The sequence below is a fragment of the Neofelis nebulosa genome, chromosome 6, assembly GCF_028018385.1.
Source record: "Neofelis nebulosa isolate mNeoNeb1 chromosome 6, mNeoNeb1.pri, whole genome shotgun sequence".
Lineage (NCBI taxonomy): Eukaryota > Metazoa > Chordata > Mammalia > Carnivora > Felidae > Neofelis > Neofelis nebulosa.
The window spans coordinates 118,225,138-118,252,607 of NC_080787.1; the positions used below are offsets into that span (position 1 = coordinate 118,225,138).

Below are 27,470 nucleotides of genomic sequence, written 5' to 3' on the forward strand. Positions count from 1 at the left end.
CAGTAAGTAATTATATCCATTCAAACAGCTTTTCATATTGTGCTGTCTATACCTAACAAATGATTATGGAGATTTAGCCGTTGTCTGTTCTGCCTTGGCTTCTTTAACTTATGAATAAATAAGAAACATTGACTCTCAATATTTTCTGGGGTTGATTCAATAGAATTTAAAGGAGACTGCCAAGTAATTCAAATTTTTAACACTAGATTTTTCTTAAAGTGAATAATTCCAAACATTCAGAGGACTCATGAAACATCTCTTTCAATGACCATAATGCTATATTAAACTTAAAAATGATTCCATAATAATCAAGACAGATATAATATGATAGATGTGATAGATATCTAGAAATGATATGATAGAAATGTGCTATCCTTACATAAGCAAAAAATAAGTCTACATTTTCTTTAGGTGAATAGATAACTGAAATAAATACACCCAGAAAAACTTTTATTATTTTATTTTGAATGATTTATTTCATAATTAAGCATCCTCAAAGTGTATATGATTTGAAATTTTATTCCTTTACCAGATGTTTATAGGCACATCCCACTTAAAATCAGTTATCATAAATACTTTCTATTAAGTGTTTACCTCTTTGACATCTTTATTATTTTTAAAAACACAAATAAATAGCTTATCTTTTATATTTACTGCCTTCGTCTCTTCAGTAATAAAAAACTCTTCACTGATAACCCATTTAATAAGCAGCTGCCCTGTGTAGAAGCTAGGAATTACCAATAAAATTATGAAGACATTATCAAGACTGACCAGATACCTACCTTCAAGAAGCTTCAAGTCAATGTGAACATCCTTGCAAAAGAAGAGGACATGGAAGAAAGGACAAAAGTGAAAATAGCTTTGCTTATAGAATTCCACTGGCCTCTTCTCCTTACCCTGTCTCCGAAGGCCACCATATAGAGAAAAGCAGGCAGTGAATGTTGTGAGAACAAGAATGCTTTAGGAACAATTTGGGGTTTTTTTTAATCATTATTATTAGGGGCGCCTGGGTGGCGCAGTCGGTTAAGCGTCCGACCTCAGCCAGGTCACGATCTCGCGGTCCGTGAGTTCGAGCCCCGCGTCAGGCTCTGGGCTGATGGCTCAGAGCCTGGAGCCTGTTTCCGATTCTGTGTCTCCCTCTCTCTCTGCCCCTCCCCCGTTCATGCTCTGTCTCTCTCTGTCCCAAAAATAAAGAAAAAACGTTGAAAAAAAATTTTTTAATAAAAAAATAAAAAAAATATTACTCTTAAAAAATTAACTTTTATCACATTTGTTAATTTATTATTTTTTATTCTCTGAATTATAAAATCTCAATACATTACTTTCATGTACTTAGCACTTTAAACTTCAATCAAACCTTTTATAAACTTAAATTCTGTACTTCTGGAAATTCTCTAGCCACAAATAAATGACCATCAGAGGTAACTGGCAGCAGGCAACATTGAATTTCTTCCACACAGAAATTTATAATAGATGTGACTACATTTGCAGTTGGGGTTTAAAAGGGGATTAAAGTAAAGCAAATCCTTGAAGTTTGTACTTAAATTGTTACAGAAACATAACTTAAATTTCAATGCTGCAACTGGTTTAGTATATCGTAAAAAATGAAAATAACTAGCCAAAGATTGTGTATTTACCAAATGCTCTACCATTTAAAACTCTATGTTCTGGATTTTTTATCAAAAAAGTTGATTTAACTCTCAGGACAATAGCCTTTATGAGCCATTGCATCAGTTATGCATCGTAAGATTACCAAATAGAGAAATAGTAGGAAAGCTTAACAGCTAGGAAAATTGAAGTCACTTATTCAAGGGATATTAACAGGTCAGACACTGAACACTGAAAATTGGTTTAAATTACACACTAATATATACTATTTTCATCCTTAACCTTTGTATACAAGTTAAGAAAAGATGCTTCCCTCTTTCCCAATTTTAGGGAAAGATACATCAATTTTACCATGTATTTGACACATTTGTAAAAAAAAAAAAAAAGTCCCAATTTAACTTCCTCATGATTTCTGACTGTTTTTCCACTCAGGTTTACCCTTGTTACATAGCTAGAGTATACTTATATATGTAAACAGATTGTTACCAGACATCAAAGATCTAGGTTCTAACCTTTGATATCAACTGCTATTTGTCTTGTAGTTTCAGAATTTCTTTGAGTCCTAGTTTGGGGTTTCAAGATAAATAATTGTGATGGCTTCTATCCTTACTAATAAGGAGTTAATTTAGTTTTCTATGAGATGCATGCTTTGAAAGCAAAAATGGTGTAGAAATGAACTGAAAATATGTCTTTTTTTTCTTACCAAATATCCCTTATTTTGGACTATGTTTCCTTCTTCTGGCATTCTTCAACTCCTCCCTCTTTCAGATGTCTTCTCTAATTAGGTAGTTACAGCCAGAGACTCACCCTTACATCTCTAGCAACCAGTACAATATTAAGTTCCATCTCTTAAGGATCACTTTCTGGATATTTCATAAAATCTTGAAAATCAATGATCCTAAGCCATGTTTATATTTTTATACTTTTTTTTTATTCTGTGTACTTGCCCCCACACTCCAACTGCAGGCTTTTACTCCCCCAGAAGTCCCTCTTCTCTTCTATTCACTCACGGGCTGGAACTCAAAACACACCTTCTCAAATCCTCTTTCCCGTTCGGTCCACATTCTGTTAGTCACCGCATTTGACTGACTCCACCTCCTAAATATCCTTGGAATAGTCATACCTTCCTCACCACATTACCCTGCCTTTGCTATATTTTAAGCTATCACCAGTCTTTTACCTTGATCACTATATTAGTCTTCTAGTTTCTGTGTTTTCCATGCTGCCAGGGAGATCACCTTTCCAATACAAAAGTGATCACGTCACCCACCAGGTTGAAATCCCTTATATCTACAGAATAATGTCCTTGGCACAAACCACAAAGGGTTCCATAATCTAGATCTACCCAGTGCTTGCAATCTTTTTGATACTCCTCATATCTCCATTAACCACTCTTTATGCATCAGATGCATTGAACTCATGCCAGTCTCCTTCCTGATGTGGATAATTGGGGTGTTCCCTCCTCTGGCCTCATGATGGTCACTTACATACTTATAACTTCAACTTATTTTCTAAGATTAAGTTTAAACCTTAGATATTTTATGAAACCTCCTCGCCATTAATACCTCCATTGTTTGTATAAACTAATAGTTCTAAAACATTTTTTAAAAAGAGGTGATTCGGAAATACAAAATGAAGTTTTTATCAGAATGGAAGAGGAAGAAGGATGAAAAGCAGAATTCTGTTTTCTGTCTTAGAATCATAAGATTTTAAGGCTGAAAGAATTGTTACAGTCAATCCAGACCAAAGTTTTCTGTGGTTTTCATGTAAAAAGTAAAACCTCCCCTTAAGATGAAGTTTGGGGAATTTGTATCTAGTTGTGTAATACAGGCTGTAAAAATTGAGTGACCCTTACATAGTATTCAAGAAAACAATCACTACTCTACTCAACTGTAAAACAAAAATCTAGAATCCTAGAATCTGAGCTTCAGAGTCTTACTTATTCTCACTTCCCACAGCATAACACTGAACCCTTTCTGAAGAAATAAAGTTGGCTTCTTTACTTTTCAAAAATCTATTTTGCCAAAAAATTTTGTCTAAAAAGACACAATATGAAAAAGAAGCAAGAAGAAGGAATGTAGTGCTACGCTATGAGTTGATTGTGCTAGATTTCATCAGTAAAAGTTTTAAAGAAAGAATGGAGCGAGGTACTTTGTCACATCTCAAAATTTTGATGGGAACTGTTACCAGGTCATTGGGCCTGTATGGAGCTCTTTCCTGGAGAAGTTTCCAAACATCCAAAGCCCATTTTTTAAAAAAATTGGTGTTTATTTATTTTTGAGAGAGAGAGTGCGAGCACGAGTGGGGGAGGGTCAGAGAGAGAGAGAGAGAGACAGAGGATCTGAAGTGAGCTCCAAGATGACAGAGAGCCAGAATTGGGCTCGAACTCACAAACCACAAGATCATGACCTGAGCTGAAGTCGGACACCTAACCGACTGAGCCACCCAGCATCCCCAAAACCCATTTTTAAGTGAAATTTATTTTAAGGTACATCAGTTTTTGAGGCTTCACATATGTAAATCATATTTATTCTCATAACTGATTTAAAGTTGTATCATAATTGACAAAAGTTTCAAGGTGCTTGAAATTATAATTTTGTTCCCTTTGGGCAGCTGCATTTCAGAGATAGAGATAGATTGTTGTGGGCCAGTTAAACCTAATTTCATTCAAACTCAGAGTCACTTAGTGCCCTGGGCTTGAAGTGACTTTCCTTCAAACTGAGGTCCACTTCTCCACAGACAGTTCTTATGAGAAGATTTCACAGGTTTTCAACTACACATCTTGCTTCTTAAAATGGACCAAACTAGAGTCTGAGCACAGGAAGCCCTTTTCATCCCTTTCCTTTTTAGGGTCTTTCCCTACAGAAAACACATTTTCTGTAAGTCTCCAATGATGAGTTACCGCAATGAAAAAGTACCCTCTTACTTGGAGAACAGTTTTCACTTACAAGTTCCCCAAGTCCTGTAATGCCTAAACCTCCTGTGCCACTTTATATATTCTTCCCACCCCACAGAGGAGCATGTACAGGAAAAGCAGACTTCCCTTCCCCCACCCCCCCACATTTCCTCAGTTTATTTACAAAACGTCTTGGAATGAGAATGAGCTGCTTGTGGTTCCTGTGGCTGATTCAGGGATGCTTTCCTCTAGGCAGAGGACACTGGTCAACCAAATGACCTCTCTGTAGCTAATTCTTGCACCCCTGTGGTAAGGCTGATTGGGCTTGTAGGTACCCTTTCTAACTAAGCCTGGTGGGATTTGTTTTTGCAGTAAAGGACTTAGCAAGAACCAAACATCACTCTGAAGACAGACCTGATAATGGCAAGGCCCATCACACCCCAACACGCACACACACCACTACCAACAAGAGAAATCAGAAATACACTGGGGTGCCTTTGCACTCCTGTGCATCAACCTTTGTTTCTTATAAAGGTCAGAATTTTTGCCTTCTGGATTCCTAGAGGAACAATAAAGCTACTTATAGTGTATTTGAACACAGAATTCATTAGGAGAAGAAATCATCCCAAACACCAGCTCCATGAAAGATGTACTTTAGTCAGCAATTTTACACCAGCTCACACATAGATGTTGATGACCAGTTGATAGTAATAAGAAGATTTAAAGTTGTGAAGATCTCAAGTAAACATGACTCTTCCACATGTTTGTTTATGTTTGTTCAGATTTGCTAATGAATAGCCAGCTCACCACACATGTTGTTGATTCTTGGAAACCTTAGAATTCTTAGGGGTATGTGTAGCAGTAGTCTTTAGTGTCATGCCCTCACCAAATACATACTTGAGTAGAAGAAGTAGAATTATTATATATATTATATATATATATAACATTATAAATATTATATTATAAACTATAAATATTATTATAAATAGCCACATGGTCTTGTAGAAATACTGGTAAGATAAGTATCACATTGTCATCATGGTATCAGTTTGAACTGATAAACATTAAACTTATGTGAAAGGAAATATTGTAAGAAAGCATAGGGGTGGGGGAGTCCCAAGAAGCTACATAGTTTCAGAATCAATTTGCAATGGATCAAAGAGTAATATTGTGTTCTCTAATAGACCATACATGAAAAAAGATATCCTAGAACAAAGTGTCCTTACTCAAGTTAAGCCTTTTCTATGTTGTCATCTTTGCTTGAAGAAATTAGATACGTGCTCATTGCATAAATGATGAGCAAAGCTAATATACATTGATTTTAGGGAATAAGCTCAAAATTACCCAATCTCCAATCTGCCAGGGTGCTAGTTCAATGAGAATATTTCACTACATATAAATACATATATGATCCATAAATAGTTTGAGGCAGTATATTCTTAGTTTCCAAATGCCAAAACTTAATCACTTAAAGTTTTTAATAACTTTTAAATTAAAAACAATATATGTATATATTTAAGGGAAATACTAGATCACAGAAAAGAGAGGGGAAAAAATCCCAACTTATTCACCCATTACCACCAATTGAAAGCTAGTGAAACAAATGTATCTCTGCCTAGAGAATGTCATTGAACTTCTATATTTATGATTTAACATTTGTTTTTGTCTTTGTACATTTGTCCCTTCAGTGCATCCTAACGTCAGTCAAGGCTGCCAAGGAGGCTGTGCGACGTGTTCAGATTACAATGGATGCTTGTCATGTAAGCCCAGACTATTTTTTGTTCTGGAAAGAATTGGCATGAAGCAGATTGGAGTGTGTCTCTCTTCATGTCCAAGTGGATATTATGGAACTCGATATCCAGATATAAATAAATGTACAAGTAAGTGCTACACAGAATTATGTTTTTATCTCACCCTTAGGGACTTTCCAGATTTGAAATGGCCTCTAGCATATTTGTGATATTCGGTGTTAAGTTAATAATAATATTTACCTGATAATAAGGCTAAATCATACGTGGACTTAGCCCTCAGAGCAGGAAGATTTTCACCTCTTGTAAAAAGCACTCAAGTTTTGTAGGGTTTTTTTTCCCATCATAAAAGCAAACACTGAGAACATGGTTATTACTCACATAACCTACAGAAAACTACCATAAGCATTAATGCCATCTGAGTTCCCATTACTGTCACAACATCCCATTATTATCACAACATTTAATGATTTAAAGAATAAATTCAGCTATTTTTGCTTCAAGAAAAATTCCAGTATAACATAAATGTTGGAAATAAATGTTGAAAACGCTCTCATATCACCTCTCATCTGGACCCCAAAAGTCTACTCTTCACAGCGTAGACTGAGTAACCTTTCAAAATGTAGATTTAGGAAATACCATTCCTCTGTCAGGCACCACATATAGCTGCCTACCTCTCAAACTCATTTCCTATGACTGCAGCTCATCCACTGTGCACTGGCCTCACTGGCCTTCTTGCAAGATCTTCCCACCTCAAAGCCTTTGCAGTTACTGTACTACATTCACTATTCTGGCAGCGTGGAAAGCTCTTAGCCCACATCTTTGCTTGGCTGGTTCTTTTCTTTCATTCAATATTCTCACATATCACCTTCGCAGAGAGGTATTTCATGACCAGCTAACTCACAATAATCAAACTTTTCCTCTTTTCATTTTCCATATCTTTCCCCTACCTTTTGTTGTTGTCGTTCTTTTTTCCAGACCACCTCTTACTCTGGAACCAGACTGCCTGGTTTCAAAAATCACTCTGATCTGGGCTGGTTTCAAAACTTTTTGAGTCTCAATTTCTATAATTCCCTGTAAAATGGGAATTATAATCAGGGCTACCTCACTGGGTTATTGTAAAGTTGAAGTGACTTAATATTGTAAAATACTTGCAGCAATATCTGACTTACTAATCACCTTATAAGGGTCAGCTATTGTCATTGTTTATTGTGTCTTCCCTCCTAAAATGTAAGCTTTGTGAACTCCTTATCTCTCTTTGGTGCACTGATGTCAATCACTATCTAGAATAGTGCTCGGCACATAGTAGTCAATCATATACTTCTTGAATGAATGAATGAATGAATGGACCTCTAAAATAGCACTAAAGCAATATCTAGTATATTTCATTAAAGTTCTGACGAAACACTTTTTACTGTTATTTTATATAAATGGATACTCGGTCTTATAAACATTCTTGGCAGTAGACATATTGCCAAAAATTTTTTCGTAGGACTCTCAGTACAGTAATTTTGAAATCAATGATTGATGTTCATCAACTAAATGACTGTGGAGGAATCCATACTTTAATTTAGAAAAATAATTTTGAATCCTAATTGTTTTTTGTTTTGTTTTGTTTTTAAATTTTTTTTCAACGTTTTTTATTTATTTTTGGGACAGAGAGAGACAGAGCATGAACGGGGGAGGGGCAGAGAGAGAGGGAGACACAGAACCGGAAACAGGCTCCAGGCTCCGAGCCATCAGCCCAGAGCCCGACGCGGGGCTCGAACTCACGGACCGCGAGATCGTGACCTGGCTGAAGTCGGACGCTTAACTGACTGCGCCACCCAGGCGCCTCTCCTAATTGTTTTGACACAAAAGTCACATGTGCCTGTGTTGTAAGCATAGAGACCTGGACCAGCAATAAGTAAGTGAAGATAATGAAAGCATATTTCTTTTCTTTTTTTCTCTTTCAGAATGCAAAGCTGACTGTGATACTTGTTTCAACAAAAATTTCTGCACAAAGTGTAAAAATGGATTTTACTTACACCTTGGAAAGTGCCTTGACAATTGCCCAGAAGGGTTGGAAGCCAACAACCATACCATGGAGTGCGTCAGTATTGGTGAGGAGGATTTCTAAGATTTACAGGGGAAGATAAACACCTCCGATGATAATGTCAGTCTCCATGGAAGTGCTGCTCAGAGTTCTGTTTCACAAGAACCTGAAGGGGTATCTCCAAGAGGCTTTCTTCATCCTTCCTTACAAAGATACCATCTTAACAGTGCTCCCACAGCCTTAGCCAGCATGTACCACAGTACAGTTTACCACCCCGCGGGTGCTCCATTATTTCTTAGGGAGTGTTAATAACTGTTTTGGATAGTCTGATCATTAAAAATTTATTTCATATCATTATTTAATGAACTTTATTTAGAGTAATTTACCATATACACACTTTGTGCAAGTATATATCATATATGTTATACACACACATACATATATATAAAGATAAAGAAATATATGAATATATATATACGTATATATATATATACGTATATATATATGTATATATATATATATATGTATATATTTGGTCTTAAACTAAATTTTCACTTTAGGACATGAGTTTCACCTAACACTTAGGTCCAATGTCAACCAGTGAGCAAAGTTGTTTGTTTTTTTTTTAATGTTTATTCACTTTTTGAGAGAGAGAGAGAGAGAGAGCAGAGGAGGGGCAGAGAGAGAGGGAGACACAGAATCTAAAGCAGGCTCCAGGCTCTGAGCTGTCAGCACACAGCCCGAAGCTGGGCTCGAACCCATGGACCATGAGCTCATGACCTGAGCTGAAGTCAGACGCTGAACTGACTGAGCCACCCAGGCATCCCAGCAAAGTTGTTTTTTAAAGGCAGGAAACATTCTCTGGATATAGCCCTTTGGTACTCAGTAGATGAGCCAAACACCTACAGAAATAGAACTGATATAGTTAAAAATCTCATTTTTTTCTCTCACCCTGCTTTACTGAAATGTCCTGCTTGCACAGGTATTCAGAAACAAGGAGAGGATTTTGGACTTACTCAAACTGACAGAAGGACATAGTCATAGGGTCTGATTAAATGCAGGCTGAAGTTCTTGAAGGGGAGGTCCCTCAGACCAGTTGTTTGTCTAAATAACAGATCACTGTCAGGCTTTATTTCTCCCTTTTAAATGTTGTGCAGCTACTACAACGACGAGTTGGATGAACAGTTGGGGAGCAGATGCTCAACCAAATGGGAAAACAGCATACTAAATCTCAAAATCCCCTGGGCAAGAGCTACAAGAACCTTTGATGCTGCACTGATATTGGCATATGCACACAAATGTCCTTCTGATTCAGTACAAGATAGTCTCCAGGATTCCCCTGGGGTCCCCACAGATAGATCCCCCGTTAGAATCGAAAGTGCTGGAGCAATAACTCGAAAGTGGTTTCTTAACTATTTCAAGTCCAGAAATAATTGAAACAGAAAACACTCATTTTTCAACAAAGTTTCTAAGAGAATGAAACAAATAGATGATATTTTAATGTAATTTCAAAAGCATCTGGAAAACAACATTTCATGGCTCATTTTGGTTGAGTCTTCTTTTTTTTCCTTCTAGTCAATAAAGACACAGAAAAACTAGTTAGAAATAGGGTAAAACGTACATGAGAAAGCACTTCAAGTTCATCTCTGTTAAGTCCTGAGGGCTGATGACTAAAGGTAATAAGTTCCAAACTGTGGAAAAAATAGGAAACAATTCTGCGGAGTATTCAAGGACAGAAATTAAGGATGAGTTGCAGAAAGTTTGTGCCATTTCTCTACCCAGAAAAAGGGGCGCATGTTGTTTAAAGTGTAGTATTCAGTCCTTGAAAGGCTATTTATCTTCAATGTTTTAATGCTTTTCTATCATAGAGAGCATTTAGCACTTGGCACTGTTAGATTAGCTAGTAAAGCTTACTGGTAATTCATACTACTATTTAGACGAAAAATATTCTTAAAACAATGAAATTTAAGAAATTTGTATATTTTAGAATAGGGATTAGAAATCTAAAAGCCATTTAGCGAATCTGGCTCATTGAACAGTTAGGTATAAATCACCTAGGACACAGCGCAAATCCGCAACTTTTGTTGAGAGCCAGCTCTTGTTGCTTGCTGTAAGGGATGTCTCCCAGCATGTGCTCTCTAGCCAACAAGTAGTAGGTGGGCTGTGACTGAGGCTTGCCCCACGATTTCATGAAAAATGATGACCTGTTTGATTATCACAAAAGAACATTAAAGCCTATTCCTTTAGCAAATATGAAACTAGGACCCGGAGAGCTGAAATAATGACTCCAAGGACACAGTGTGAGTTATTGTCAGTGCTATTATTAGTACCTTGACTCTAGCTCTCTGTTGTTCACCAAAGATTTTGAAGAATGTGTCCCTCCCTCTCTTTCCTGAAATCTACATTATGTGACTTGTTTCTTATCCAGATTATTACTAAGAGGAAAGGTCATAACACAGAAAATACCACTCTGATAGAGAGCTAGGGTGAAAGACTTCTGCCTCAAAATATCCACTCCTCATGGTTTTCTGTCATATTAGGCATAAATGTCCACTGAACCCAATTTTATAGGAGAATATATTTCTTCTGCTTTATGCTGTAGATATTTGCTTCCTTTCTGCACTGTCATTGTGCCATCCTCATCGCTGCTCTGGGAGAGTTGGCCTCATTCAAGTAGTCACAGAGGGAGATATCCAGCTTTAAACTGTGAGTAGCAAGGAACATGCCCTTGCTATGTTCTCAGTGTAGCCATGCAGTTAGTCAACAAGAATGAGAGCAAATGAGTAATGCTGTCTTAAGGCCCTTACTGGTAGAACGTCCAGTTCAGCTTTTCTTCCAATTCAAGAATTCCTTTTATAGCTTTGTAGACTGATGATCTATCACAGCATGACCATTTCTGGGGACAGGAAGCCAATTACTTTTTTGAGACCCTTGTTTCATTAGTGGATAGTTAAAGATTTCCAGGGGCACCCAGGTGGCTCAGTTGGTTAAGCACCCTACTCATAATTTCACCTCCAGTCGTGATCTCACAGTTCGTGGGTTTGAGCCCCTCATTGGGCTCTGTGCTGACAGTGGAGCCTGCTTGGGATTTGCTTTCTCCCCCCACTCTCTGCCCCTTCCCACTTGCCCTGTTTCTCTCTCTCTCTCTCTCTCTCTCTCTCTCTCTCTCTCTCAAAATAAATAAATAAATAAACTTTAAAAAACTGTGTTAAGATTTCCAGTGTTAAATTGTCCTTAATACAGAAAACAGAATAGAAAAAGGGTGTAATTTTGTTTTTTTCTTAATTACCTCTTAACCAAATAATGCCCCAATTCTATGTTGTTCAGACCTGAATATAGCTTAAAGCATCCTTTTTGTTGTCTTTACATGTTTTTCAAAGTTTCCAATTTTCCAGAAATATTTTTTACACAGTACCATTATAGGTTCATTTTATAGTATTTCTCTAGGAAAAGTTCTCCTCTTCTCAAGGATTTTTAACTATCCCTTCTTATTAGAGCTTTTTACTATCTGAACTCATCAATTTTAAATATTTCCTCTTTTTCTTCCTCAATGGAATTCTCTAATATTGTCATTAGAATTTAATTTTTAGAACCATTTATATCATATGACTAAGGACTCATAATTGTAATTTTAAAAATCTTATTTTCTGAAGTCTAAATATCCATTTTCCTAGACTACTTTTACAATTGTGAAGAAGCCCCAAAGTTCTTAGTCATTTTCACATCATGTTTTTTTTTTGTTTTTTCTTTTTGTTTTTGTTTTTTTTCGCCCTCTTAAATGAATACTGGACAAAGTGACAGCTCACAAACTTTGATTTTCATTTTTCCATTTCCTTTCTCAGAGGTGTTTTTATTTGTTTTGTGTTAAAGATCCACTGTTTTTGTGTCATTAATATCAGGATGGGAGATACGTCCTAACTGGCAAAAGATTATGATATCAGTAAGTGACTTCATTGTTCTGGTCTTTAATTCAAATCATGTTATAACTGAACATGAAACTAGTAGAGGAGTGGTTCAGTAAAGTTCATTTTTTTACGTTCATAGAAACTTAAATTAACTTATCTAGTCATTTTCATTTAACTCTGTGTTAACATTCAGATACCTGATGGTAACTACAAAACATGGCAAAAATGTATGGCAAATGGATTTAAATTTCTAAAACATTTAGGTTATATTTTTTGAGGCTGCATAAAAGGTAGCATTCCACTCTAAAATAAGGATTTTTTTCATCAGAAGGAAGCAAGAAAGGTTAATGGAAAGTTGTGGAAAGAGAATCTTGTATCATCGAAAGAATTATTGCTGCAAGCTATTTCAGTTATTGTAAATTAGGAAGTTGTATGAACATAAATGATAGCATCTTGCAGATATTTATTTTCATTAGAAGTTCAGAAATCTGCTATAAGATCTTGGAAAGCCATGATTGAAAAGAAGGTATTAATATACAGAAAAAGGGGAAAATCTACAAAAGAAGCTTTATAGAAATTACATCTGTTCAGCCTAGGAATCACTCCTTCAAGTTAATTCCAGAAGCAGCTTATCAACTGAAGTTGATCCAGAATCCACTTACATACAAGCTGCTATGCCTGAAGAACACCCATTAATGAATGATAATATTTACGGGCACCTGGGGGGGGCTCAGTCGGTTAAGTGTATGACTTTGGCTCAGGTCATGATTCAAGTTCATAAGTTTGAGCCCCACATCGGGCCTTGTGTTGACAGCTCAGAGCCTAGAGCCCTTTTTGGATTCTTTATCTCCCTCCCTCTCTCTCTCTCTCTTTGCCCCTCCCCTGCTCTCTCTATCTCTCCTTCAAAAATAAACATTTTTTAAAAATTAAAAAAAAAACTAAATAATAATATTTAAGTACTCAACTGCAAATGAAGCAGAAAAGGAAGTGAATTGTAGACAACGACCCGGATGCATTTTTTGCTTAACCATCTTCTAGCACAGAAGTTCTCAAAGTGTGTTCTTGGTACCTGCAAATCAGCATCACATTTATTGTTAGAAATGCACATTCTCACGAGGGGTGGGGTCTACTTCATTCAGCAAGCCCTCCAGGTGCTTCTGTTGCACACTAAAGAAGTACACTAAAGATAGCACATAATAATGACTAGTCTATCAAGTTATGGTCAGGATCAATCAAAAATTAGAGCAGTGCTCTAGAAATTGTAAAGCATCGGTCAACTGTGAGCAATTAGATTAGTGCCTGGGTTAACAAATCTAGAGTGAAAAGTAAACCTAATGCAAAAATGAGTTTACCTGGCACTGTGAGCACTACAAATGTGAAAACATTTTATTCCTGTCTTTCTCTTTATTTTCATTTTCTTTAAGTTACCTTGCGCAAGTTTGCTCTACAGGAGCAAACTTCTCCTCAGTTTCTGCTCAGAATTTGAGCAAGTTTGTTTCTGCTGTTCTATTTCAGTGCACTGTGAGGCCAGTGAATGGAGTCCTTGGAGTCCATGCATGAAGAAAGGAAAAACATGTGGCTTCAAAAGAGGGACTGAAACACGGGTCCGAGAAATAACACAGCATCCATCAGCAAAGGGTAACCTGTGTCCCCCCACCAGTGAGACAAGAAAGTGTACAGTGCAAAGAAAGAAGTGTCAGAAGGGAGAACGAGGTACTATCATACTAACAAAATGTACTTATTTGAAGCCTCATAATTTTATGCAAATTTCACTTTATTTCTTAGGAAACAGTGTTATTGGTCATGTCTAAAACTCCAAAATGTGTACCAACCAAAGCATATGCTCTCTGTAAATTACAGAATATAGATATGCAATTTTTTTAAAAAATGGGAGTCTGGTATCAAAATTATAGAAGTATGTTAATTAAATCTTGATGAAGGAGGCTGCATTAGATATTTAGGCCTTTTTGTTTTGGGTCATTATCTTTCCTATCATCCACCTTCCTTGTGCCTAGAACACGTTTGAGAAGCCTCATAAACACAAGTTCTAACACCATTTGGTACAAGACCATAGTGAAGAGACTCCAGCCATCAACTTACTCCTTTTTTCATTGCCTACCGTCAAAGTAGTACAATCCGGTCGTAAACTTTTCTAGCTAAATGTATTTTAAAGGTTACCTAGTATTTTTTAAACATTTATATTTTTTTAATGTTTATTTATTTATTTTGAGAGAGAGATTGAGAGCAAGCAGGGGAGGGGCAGAGAGAGAGGGAGAGACAGAATCCCAAGCAGGCTCCACACCATCAGCATGGAATCCGACATGGGGCTCAAACTCATGAACCATGAGATTATGACCTGAGCTGAAATCAAGAGTCGGACACTTAACCGACTGGGCCACCCAGGCACCCCTAAACATTTAAATGAATATATGTTTTTAATATTGACTTTACATTTGAACTAAATGACCAAGGCCACATTTTATAAATATAATATAAGCATTAATGAAGTTCGATCCCCAGATTTTTTTTCATGTTATACTGACTTTGTAAACTAAGTTACAGAACTTATTAGATCAATCGTAAATAACTCTGTGTCAGATATTCTGAAGTCTTATGACTGCCAAGGAGAAATATACCGTTTAATATAATGTTTTAGGGTAATTAACTTCCACTTAGAAGATCTGCAGTTTATCTTTAAAATAGAATTTTTTTGCCTTTCTCACTAATGTCCTCGACTCCACTGCTTACAAAGATATTATGTAGCTTTATATATTATTGGTAGTTCTGTTGAGCCAATAAATGATCCTCAGTGAATTGTAGCTTGAAAGGACTTTGGCTGCCTCTGTAGTTGGATTTCCTGTGCTTATTTCATTCATTCATTCATTCATTCATTCCTTCATTCATTCATTCAACATGGTTTCAATGAATTATTACTCTGTGGCCAGACACACCACTAAGTCCTGGGAATTCACAACTGAATGGGGTAGTATACCTATCCTGAAGGTATATGCAGGGTCCAATGGAGGGTTGAGATGTTTAAATAGATAATAGCAATATCATATACAAAAGGGAGATTATAGATATGTGAACAAAATTCAGTGGGAACAGAGAGGAGGTTGTTGTGCAAACTTGAACATTGCTCATTTAAGAAAGATCTTGGGTCACTGGTACTTTGCAAAATGTCTTTCACTATATCAAAAGAGTTGGCCATTATCACGATGTATCCAGCCTGATGTTGCTATTAGTAATCAAGTAATTAATGTGATAAAATTTTTGAAGACATGGATGATTTTAAAGGGAACTTCAAGCTTTTGTAAATGTGTAAGATATTTTGATTAAAATTAGGTTTAAGGAATGAAAGTTGGCTAGGTCTTTCTGGCATTTGTTACCAATTAATTTAAAACATCTTAAATTTTAAAAGTTGGATTTGGAAATCAAATATTTCATCACTCTACTTGTTGGTAAACTCCCATAGCTGTACACTTACTTATGTTTGTTAAATTTTCTTGGAATTTAATGACTTACAGGTGGTCCTTGCTCACATTATACTTTCACAAAGATTCTACATTACTAATCAGTATTCAGTATACTTGACTTTTAAAATAGAAGTAAAGAAAACCTTATCCAATAGAAAAATTAAATTATGATATAATTCTTTTATTTGAGAATGTGGTCTAATATATTTTCCTGGCACTTGATTTAAATATTAACATTGAAAATGTCAGTTTTTAAAACTAGCCACACGTAAGACAAATAAAACACAAGAAGTTTAAAATAACCTATGGCATAAGCTTGGCTTAAGTTTCTTCTGGTCCTGGGGTGCCTGAGTGGCTCAGTCAGTGAAGTGTCCAATTCCTGATTTTAGCTCGGGTCATGATCCCATGGTTGGTGAGATCAAGCCCCATGTTGACTCTGTGCTCACAGTGCAGAGCCTGCTTGGGATTCTCTCTCTGACCCTCTCCCTCACGCACACCCACTATCTCTCTCAACATAAATAAATAAACATTTTTTTTTAAGTTTTCTGGTCCTTTTTCCTCCTTTATGAGCAGGATAAGTTACATTTACAAATAGAACTTTATACAACTAGAAAAATTTAGGAGCTTTATTCTTTTTCAGATTTGATAATGCATAGACTACCAAGTGGGAAATATGGATCACATTTATAATTAACTTTCAAATTTAGTTCTACTTTTATTTAATCTCTATTGATCTTTATATATGTCTCAAAAATGTTTTCCCTAGTGGCTCATAAATTTAAGATAGGAAGGATACCACTTCTCCCTTCATTTCTTACTTCCCTAACTTAATAGTTTTCTTAGCTTCTCTTAATGATAACTTAACAAACATTCTATTTGAACATGAAGAAATCAAATAGCAAAGTAATTATGAATCTGGACATGCCACTATATCAAATATCATATCAAAATAATAATGTTACCCAGAGTCTTCTCATTTAAATTCTGAGATATATATTATAAATACTTATGAAGCTATAAGATATTACAATAAAGTGAAAAAGATTTGACTTCTCCTACCATTGGCTTATAGACTCATAAATAAGATCTTTTATTATGGTCATGGCTTCAGCATTTCTAGATGAGTAAACTAAACGATAAGGCTTTTAAAATAAAATTTATCCTAAATGGGGAAGGGGCACTAAGGACTCTACTCCTGAAATCATTTTTGTACCATATGCTAACTAATTTGGATGTAAATTTAAAAAAAATATATATATATAAAAAAAACTAAACTAAAATAAAATAAAATAAAATTTAGCCTGAAAATCTTGAATTTAAACTTAAACTCCCTGTCTAAGAGATTCACAATAGACAGAGGTAGATAACTCATATTTGGAAAAGGTATGGAGCATGTGTTCAGGATTTTTTTCTGCTGTGTTGTAATTGCCAAAGGCAAGGTCTCTGGAGAAGAATGATAAGATCCAGAAATGACTTTTCAAAATGTACACAAAGAAGAAGCTGAATTGAAGGAAGTAGTTTTTAGTAACAGTGAATTCTTCAAGTTGTGAGATGTATTTTAATATATGTTGAAAAAATTGGTTGCAAAATCTTACACACATGCACTCCTTTTACTAACATTCTTCTCATACTTAGTCCTAAGAAATGAATCTAAGGATATAAATGTAATTTTTGTAGCCCCCTAAATTTTTATCTGATGTTTGCCTCTTCTAAGATTATTTCCCTTACCTGACATATTGCCTTTTAATCAGTCTTAACTTCTCCCTCAATTCCGAACTTTAATAAGAAGTTATTACCATTGCAATATTGTCTAGCTTGAGCCTATCTCAATGAAATTATATATCTGAAATGTCAGCTATATAAAATATATTTTAAGAGAGTATAAAGGCTAATGTATAGACTAGTTTCACATGAGCATTAAAACCATGTATTGAAATGGAAGTAAACAAGGAGGAAATGCATGTTCAACAGTTGTCAACTTACATTTATGAATTTTTGATATACTGTTCATCATCATCTTAGATAAGGGGAAGTGAAACAGGACAGGAAATATGTATGTGCCTGTATTTGATGCCAAAGGGTGATACTGTGTGTGTAGGGGCATTGAGAGGTCAGAGGAAGGAGGATCACTAAACATGTTTCTCATTCATTTTTTACATTTCTTTAACTAAAGAGAATTTCCTATAGATATTGGGCTTTAACGAAATTCACAAGAATGAAAGAAATTTAATTGTATGAAGAAGATACTAATTACTTATATGTAGCACATAATCTTGGGATAGAAAGGAGAAAGAAGAACAGAGTCATGGAAGAAATGGGGGAGGGTGTACTTTCTTGATTCAAGAAGAAATAGCATCCTTCCTAGCAGAAAGAGAAAAGAAACTATTAAAATGAAAATATAGGCATGCCTCAGAGATCATGTGGGTTTGGTTCCAGACCTCCATAATAAAGCAAATATTACAATAAAATGGGTCAAATTAATTTTTTTGTTTCCCAGTACCTATAAAAGTTATGTTCACACTATGCTATAGACTAGTAAGTGTGCAATAGCATTATATCTGAAAAAATAATGTACATACCTTAATTTTAAAATTCTTAATTGCTAAAAAGTGCTAACAATCATCTTGAGTGAGTTGTAATCCTTTTGCTAGTGGTGGGTCTTTCTTCAATGTTGATGACGGCTGACTGACTAGGGTGGTGGTTGCTGAGGATGGAGTGGATGTGGCAATTTCTTAAAATAAGACAACAATGAAATTTGCCACATCAATTGATTCTTCCTTTCACAAATGATCTCTCTGTAGCTTGATAGCATTTTACCACAGTAGAATTCATTCAAAATTGGAGTCAGTTCTCTCAAACCCTGTTGCTGTTTTATCAACTAAGTTTATGTAATAATCTAAATCCTCTGCTGTCCTTTCAACCATGTTCACAACATCTTCACTGGAAGTAGATTCCACCCGAGAAACCACTTCCTTTGCTTATCCATTAGAAGCAATTCCTCATCCAATCAGGTTTTATCATGAGACTACAACAATTCAGTCACATTTTCAGGCTTCACTTCTCATCTCTAACTATGAAAACCCTATGCCATCGTCTTCCAATAGAAGGCTGGTTAGTCTGCATTGAAAATCTGCCATTTAGTGTAGCCATTTTCATTAACGATCGTAGCTAGATCTTCTGGAGAACTTGCTGCAGCTTCTACATCAGCACTTGCTGCTTCACCTTGCACTTTCCTGTTATGGAGACGGCTTCTTTCCTTAAACCTCATGAACTAACTAACCTGTGTTAGCTTCAAACTTTTCTTCTACAGCTTCTTCATATCTCTCAGCCTTCATAGAATTGGAGAGAATTAGGGCCTTGCTCTGGATTGGGTTTTGGCTTAAGGGAATGTTATGGCTAGTTTGATCTCCTATCCAGACTAATAAGATTTTCTCTATACCAGCAATAAGGCTATGTTGCTTTCTTATTATTCATATGTCCAGTGGAGCAGTACATTTAATTTCCTTAAGGAACTTTTCCTTTTCATTCAAAACTTGGCTGACTAGCGCAAGAAGCCTAGCTTTCAGTGTATCTCAGCTTTTAAAATGTCTTCCTCACTAAGCTTAACCATATCTGGCTTTTGGTTTCACATGAGAGATGTGGGACTCTTCCTATCACCTGAACAGTTAGAGGCTATCATAGGTTATTAATTGGCCTAATTTCAGTACTGTTGCATCTCAGGGTATAAGGAGACCCAAGAAGAGAGAGAGATGGAGGAAGAACCAGTCAGTGGAACAGTCAGAACACACACATTTATCAGTTAGGTTCTCTGTCTTGTGAGGGTGCAGTTTGTGGTACCCCAAAACAATTACAATAGTAACATCAAAGATCACTGAGCACAGATCACCATAAGAAACACAAAAATAATTTAAAAGTTTGATATATTGCAGGGGTAAATATGATACAGAGACACAAAGTAGCAAATGCTGTCGGTGCCAATAGACTAGCTGAGTGAAGGATTGCAACTAAACTTCAATTTGTAAAAAAACAAAACCAAAAACAAATAAACAAACAAACAAAATGCCATATCAGTGAAGCGCAATACAGCAATGTGCAATAAAATGAGGTGTCCAGAGTCATTCCCAGGGATTAAATAAGTGTAGGGAATTATCGCATTATTTGAATATATTATATGTCACCTTATGTGCCTTCTCCAAATTAAGAGCAAAGTTGTAAAAGTCATCTTGGTTTCACATAAAGGAAAAATGTTACATGCTAATCCATAATTGTAATTAACCATTTCTTCAAATACCAGTATTATAAATATGCATTATGTTTTATCATGAGCATGGTATTTAAAATGACAGCAAAGTCAATTTTTAAAAATCAAGCAAATAAAAAATGAATCTGCTTTGTTCCTAGGCTTGCTTCTCTGTCTTTTAGGTTACTTCTTAAAGTGTTTATAACAACTATTCCAGTATAGTTGAGTTTTCTGCAGGAAGAATTTGTATTAAATATGCATTCAAATTCAAAACAAGACATTTAGCAAAGATTCCCAGAACGATTCATCAGAACTCAACTAGATGCATTCATTAGCTCAAATTTGTAGTGTGCCAGTTGGCTAGAGTATTTAGATGATGTCCTCTCCCCACCTTCACCTCATGGAGGACAACCAGCTGGCCTACACACTCATCCTGTGTTAGCACTGAAGGATGGGAGTTTTCTGCTCTTTCTCTACACCTAATTAATAGACTAGCCCTTTGAGAGAGGTCAGAAAATATTCAGGAAAATACGGAGCAGAAATGATAACAGCATTAGAGATGGTGATTCTCAACCACACATGATTTTGTTCCCCAGGACACATTTCTGATTATCACAACTTGGAGGGAAACTCTACAAGCATCTAGCAGGTAGAGGCCAGGGATGTTGTTCTACTACAATAGAGAGGACAGCTGCACGCAGCAAAAATTATCTGCTAATCATACAAGGATGAGAAACCTTGATATAAACCTAACAATCTCTGTTTGTTATCCCTTCTCGGGGCCTATCCAGTCCCTACTGATACATATTGTTTGTTCAAATTCTGTGGCAGACCAGCTACCATCAATGAAAAACCTCATATGGTGTGACTCTTTGGTGAGAAGGACAAGATAGTGGGACAGAGGGGGAAATTTCATTTCCCAATATAAAGGCAACAATCAATTTTATTAAAAATTAGTATTGTTTGATTTAAAATATTCCAGCACAAAAATATCCAGGTATATTTAAAACTTGCAAGAAAGGTAGTCGATTGAAGTAAATAACACCCTTCACTCTCAGAGAAGTGGTTCTTGGTATAAATGTATGTACCTCCTCTCAAAAGCTAAGCCAATTTTTTCATTTAATGTCCTCACTGGAGAAGCCTGACAGTTGTTTAATCACCACTTACCTTTGTCTTCACCAAAACTAATCATACAGCTATACCCATCTCTTGTCTTTTAACACTCTTCTCCCTATTAGGTGGAGTCATGTGAAATTGTCACTTTGTAGGTCATAAATGGCCAAATATTAGCAGTTTCAGATGGTTCAACCTAACACTTCAAAATTTTATCCTCTGAATTTTGTAAGTACTAAAACCAGACCTAGAGTGTGGTTGTTATAGATCGAAAGATTACAGTTTATATATACCTCAACCCAATTTAAATATTAGGTTTTTAAAAATAGTACAGGTGTACTACCTTTTTTTGAAGGATATAGGCACTACTCATCTCTAAAGATCCCATAAATTCACAGTTCATCTTCAGATGCTTTTCAGTCATGGTCACTCACGGCCTCTTTCCTTATTTTAATCTGATTATTATTTTTTCTCCTTAGCTATATTACTCAACTTTTATTCCTTTTCTTAATCACCAGTGTCCCATTGAATCCTTGAAGCATCAAATTAGCTTGCAAACTCAATGGATAATGTCATAATTTATTACCCACACAGATAAAAGAAAGTTAAAGCTGCTGTGACAGGCCACAACCTTTTTCACTGTTTCTCCTGGTATTGATATTACAATGGCAGGATCTTTGCAATCATTCTCTGCTGCCCAGTTTTGTGGGTCGAAAACCATGCCACAATCCTTTCTATGTATAGTTTACTCCCTTCTATAAAACAGAGCAAAAGGATCACAGGCAACACCTAGAAAGGTGTTGAAAAAAATGAAATGACAGTTACTAGGTTTCTTGCCTCTAACACATTTTTTTTTAATTTTTTATTTATTTTTGAGACCGAGACAGAGAGGGAGAGGGGCAGAGAGAGAGGGAGGCACAGAATCTAAAGCAGGCGCCAGGCTCTGAGCTGTCACCACAGAGCCTGACACCCAAACTCATGAACTGCAAGATCATGACCTGAGCTGAAGTCAGCCACTTAACCAACTGAGCCACCCAGGCACCCCAACCTCTAACATATTTTCTAATCCTATTGTATGCTCTTAAACTTCTCAGTGTTAAAGGAAAAGCTCTGTAGGAAATGAGAAGCTTTTTATTTCATGCGTTGCAATCCTAGGCACTATACCATTTTTATCATTCAACCAGAAGTTATAATGTCTTTATAATGAAAGCCAAGTTTCATTCAATTTTTCTGGCTATCCAGGATATTTGTAACATTATCCACGGTGGTCAGAGTCAGGTGAACATACTTATGGTAGGACATACTCAAGTGTTAGCATGATCTGTGCACTCCCTTCCTTGCTATGGTATAGAATCATTTTTAGGCTTCTCTGCTTTGTTGGTATATACCTTAGCATCCCTATTCTAAAAAAGTCTTTATGATAAATTATCCTTGTAAATGCCTGTATTTTCTGATACGTCTTTTTTGTGATGTTTATAAATAACTAATGCTTTTCAACCCATTAGTGTGTGTCACGTGGCACACGCTAGTCAGAATAGAGTAGTAGTTGTACTATACAAAAGCATTCTTCAGTCCCTAAGCAAGCAAATGATCTTGCCTGTGCATGAGGGTTTCAGTTACTTTTGCTGCCTAACAAATAACCCCAAAATGTAGAGGCTTAAAACAACAACCATTTATTTAACAATAAATGTGAGTGGGCAATTCAGGCCTAGATTCACTATGCACTTCTGGCTGGGCTCCCTCACATGGTTGGCTGGCTAGAGGACTCAGGAAATTGTGCTTGGTTTCTATCATCAATAAGATGGAGAAGGGGATCTATAGGGTTCCACGAGGGAGAGTATGAGGAGTTCCTTTTGAGGCTCGGCTCGGAACTAGCGTGATTTCACTTTCGCCATATGCTGTCGGCCTATCAAGCTAGTCATAAGGTCAGTCCTGATTTAAGAGTTGAAGAAATAGATTTCACCTGTTGGTGAGAGAAGCTGCAAAATTACTTTTCAAGGTGGCTTGCGTATACAAGATTGGGTGGAGAGCTGTAACCATTTTTGCCATCTGCCACGAGGTCTTTCTCTTGGTTGCAGTTAGATGAGTGTGATTGCCCATTCATTCAACTTTTTTTTTTATACTTTCTAAGGTACTGTTTCTTCTTTTGTAAAAACACACTCAATAGTTAATACAGGAGATGTTGTATAGGAGACTATTTCCATTGTTCTTTCCAATTTGTATGTAATGAGAGGAATAGGAAGAATAAATAAAAATCCAGGCCAAGATACCCTCATATTCAACAAATATTTATTAAAAAACACTGGCTATGTGTCAGGCTGAGGATATAGTACTGAACAAGAAAGGCAAAAGTCCCTGCCATCATGGATATCTTATTCTAGATGTTGGCATCATGATTTATGCCATTCCACAAGGTAGTGATTGCCTTGATCACCTCACTCCTAGCATAGAACTGTGTTAAGTTTTCGTCTTTGCAGTTTCCTCCATCAGCAGCTGTAGTCTTCACTGGAGTTTGCTAACACAGTCACAGACATTTCGTTTATGCTGGCAAAAATGAAATATCTTTGACTACTTTTGTTTTGGTCTCAAGGAGAATATATGTATTTCTTCTGTGACCACCATGTTGATGTGCTAATCTGTGTTTGTAAGACAGCTAAGCAGGGTTAAAGATACAGCTTGTGGCTATGGAACAGAGCTGAGTTAACGGGCCCTTTGGAGAAATGACCCCAAGACCTTGGCTTCATTTGCAGCCTGTTCTAGCCAACTGAGATCCCTGCCAATTAGGAGGGTTCCCTAGAGAGAGACTCGGAGAGCATCAGCATAAATTTAAATTCTGGACCCCCAAGTACAGTTTCCAAAAGAGCTTTCTTGTCCTTTGCTAATTACAAAGTAAACATTTCTCCAGCAAAAAGACACTTCCCCCTTTCATGCTTCTGTCCTCCTTCCCACCTCCCTAACACAGTCACTCCTTGAAACTGCTGGTGTTGCTGAAACCTCTTTGGCAGAGAAGACACCCCACATTTGAAGGCACAAAAGAATTATTCTTTCCATAGATCATTATCTTGTCCTCTTTTTATCTACTCCAGCAACTTCGTCATGGAAGCATTACAGGCTAACTTTGTAGATTGTTGTAGCCTGGGAAGAAAGGAGTCAGGCCTCCCAAGAGGTGTGACCAGGCAAATACAACCAGATTACAATTAAATTCTGTGACATCATTGAAACAGAAACATTCTCAAACTTGTTTACATTAAAACTATATCATTTTTAGCATCATGAATGGAAATGCACCCCTCAAACAGTGTAATCTTTATACATTGCTGTCAAACCAGACCCCAAATAGAATGAGGTATAATTTTTAATGATGGACAAATCCAAGCATAAAGTGTCTGGCACCAGTGGGCTATTATTATTAACATGTACAAAATGAGTGTGAATTGTAAAGTCACCAAAACGTCTTAATCCACTATGTTTCTGCTCCCTTCTATATCTATTGATTGCTCTTTCCTTCTTTTCTTTCTTTCTTTCTTTCTTTCTTTCTTTCTTTCTTTCTTTCTTTCTTTTTCTTTCTTTTTTAAATTTTTGTTTGTTTTTGAGAGAGAGAGAGAGAGAATGAAAGCAGGGGAGGGGCAGAGAGAGAGGGAGACACAAAATCTGAAACAGGCTCCAGTCTCTGAACTGTCAGCACAGAGCTCAATGCAGGGCCCAAACCCAACGAACCATGAGATCATGACCTGAGCCAAAGTTTTAGTTAAAAATGTAAAAAATCCAACATTTTAGTTAAAAATGACAGATTTCAAATTAACTTAAGCAATAAGAAAGCTACTGGCTTAGGCACAGTTTGCTCTAAGGGCTCAAACAATATCATTTGCTCTTTCTCATCATTTCAATTCATCCTGCTTCTGTTTCTCTTTGTTAATTGGCATTGCTCTCTTCTGCTGCAGAACCTCTCTCTATTCAAGAGAAAAGCTGACTCTGGGCAGCCCTAATTCTATATCCATGTTGTTCTCAATCCAAAAGGATAGTGCGCTCTCCCTTCTAGTATTTATTCATCCATTCTCATTAAAGGACTCAAAGTGACCCTGCTTGGGTCACATGTCTATCCCTTTGAACCAATCACTGGCAGGGGAACTAGAGTCTTATGATTGGTCTGCCAATTGGTTGCATGCCCACCCTTGAAGCCAAGGGACATGTGGACTATCCTGAGTGGTAGTTCTACATAGATATAAGGATGCTTGGCTGACAAAATGTTACAAATTACCTCCTTCAAAAAAAGAAATTCAAAATGTTAAAATTGAGAGGTTTGTACACTTCTGTAGGGTAGTCCTTGTCCAATATTATTCATGAAGAAAAAAAATTTAAGTGAGGAAGAGTAACCTAAGTTCTACTCTCTCTGTTTTAGACTAGAGAGGCATGTCCAGCATAATACTAATAATAATTTAACTTAACTAATTTGTTTTCTGCTTTCTCTGGTTTGCTGGAAACATTTTTATGTGAGTAAAGTGGCCCTGAAATGAATAGAAAAAGAATCCACAACTCCTACAAGTGGTTTCTGGGATTGATTTGTGCAAGCTAAAGTGAAGACGTTTCCAATTCTAGCTGCTGAGTGTTCTGTGTGAAATGTACCAGTGTGGGTAATGACCTTTTGCTTGATTATGCACCAGGTCACTGGAACTTTAAAATTAACTCAAACCTAATTACTGAACTCTTGTGTTTATACTGTGTATACAACACCCGGTCATAACTCTAGCCTCTGTGAGCCGAGACGGCCATAATTGAGAAATATGCCTTATAAGGGGTTGTTTTGTTTATTTGTTGTTTCTACTGAAAAAGCCTGCTTTTCTTATTTGTGCAAAGGATCAGATTTAAGAAAGAGTTTCTGAACAGAGTCCAGTTACATTTAATATCTTCATGCAAGACATGTACATTTCTAGATAAGATATTCTTTTTATTTTTGCATTACATAAAATTTAATGTCTAGAAGTATAATGCTACTTATTTCTCACTGATATTTAGAATAATACCACATTTTAGGGAATATAAACATAACTAATCACACACTTGGGAAATATGAATAATTGCTAATTTCAAAAATTAGACATACAGTATATGCATACTTAAGATCAACAGTTAATATCTAATTAATTGCAATCTTATTATCCTAATTGACAGAAATAATAACCTAGTTTTCCATAATGTAATTAGCATAATGCCATTTTGATAGCTAATTATTTATGGAATATGTACATATGATAGTGAAGTACCCCTCAGAATAATAAATACATACTATAAACATCTGATGTGATGTATATCATATCCAACCAACACCAAAATCATAAAGGGATTTGGTTTCTTTCAAATTTGGTTTATTTAAATAGCTAAAACACAGTTTACTAAAGTATTTCATGGGCAAACCTCTGGTGGATTTACATTTGTTCAATTAGTCATTTTGCTTTGAATTGTGTAGGAAAAGGGAGTTTTTCTATTTAATTTCTCTGCCTCAGCCCTTTGGCTTCTGACCATGTTTGATGCCCTTAATGCCTCCGCTCCTGCCTTATCATCCTTTCCTCCCATCCCCTGCAGCCTTCCTCAATTTTCCAAGAATTGTCTCCTTGTGGAATCATTCTTTTCATGTTCACAGTCTTCAAAATATGTTGAATATTTGCAATGTCAGCTTGGTGAAGTCAAAAAGTACTAAAATAGCTAGAAAGGCAAAACCATCTCAGTTCCACTCTGGATTTGCTGTTTATTTTAAGGGTTTTTGTTTAGTTTTCACAAAAGCATTTGATTTTTAATATCAATAACGGTATACATTCTACATTATGTATAAGATACAATAATGGCATATATACCAATGTACCATAATGGTGTAATGGATAGTAAAATTTGTACCCTTTTACTTTTATTACCATAATTAAAATCTCTATAATGTCAGTGAACTTGTGCACTCACTTTCCATCAAAGGTAGAAGGGGTGAGATATATCATAGGATTTAAAAAACAGGCTGAGGGGCGCCTGGGTGGCTCAGTTGGTTAAGCATCTGATGTCACCTTAGGTCATGATCTCACGGTTCATGGGTTCAAGCCCCACATTGGGCTTCACCCCACCAGTGTGGAGCCTGCTTGGGATTCTCCGTCTTCCTCTCTCTCAGCCAACTCTCTCTCTCAAAAACAAATAAACTTTAAAAAAATTAATATATAAACAAAATAAAACACAGGTTCTGAAACCAGAGTACCTATTTTCAAATTTCAGTTGTGTTTTTAACTAACTCTATAACTTTAATTATTTAGCCTTCGTATACCCCATTTTCCTCATCTGAAATATTGGGATGATAACAGTAACTATATCTCAGATTTATAGCGAGGAGCTAATGAGTGTGTATAAAACTCTGAGACTTGAGGGGCGCCTGGGTGGCGCAGTCGGTTAAGCGTCCGACTTCAGCCAGGTCACGA

The 27,470-nt window shown here is 36.3% G+C and overlaps 1 protein-coding gene across 2 annotated transcripts in view; it reads left to right on the forward strand.

Annotated features, from left to right (window-relative positions):
- Positions 1–27,470, forward strand: part of RSPO3 (R-spondin 3) — an 87,815-nt gene that overhangs the window by 26,651 nt on the left and 33,694 nt on the right. For both annotated transcript variants that reach the window (XM_058735184.1, XM_058735186.1), the window contains exons 2-4: positions 6,193–6,384; positions 8,208–8,354; positions 13,708–13,905. In XM_058735184.1, the coding sequence (XP_058591167.1) occupies positions 6,193–6,384; positions 8,208–8,354; positions 13,708–13,905 (537 nt within the window). The remainder of the gene's footprint in view (positions 1–6,192; positions 6,385–8,207; positions 8,355–13,707; positions 13,906–27,470) is intronic.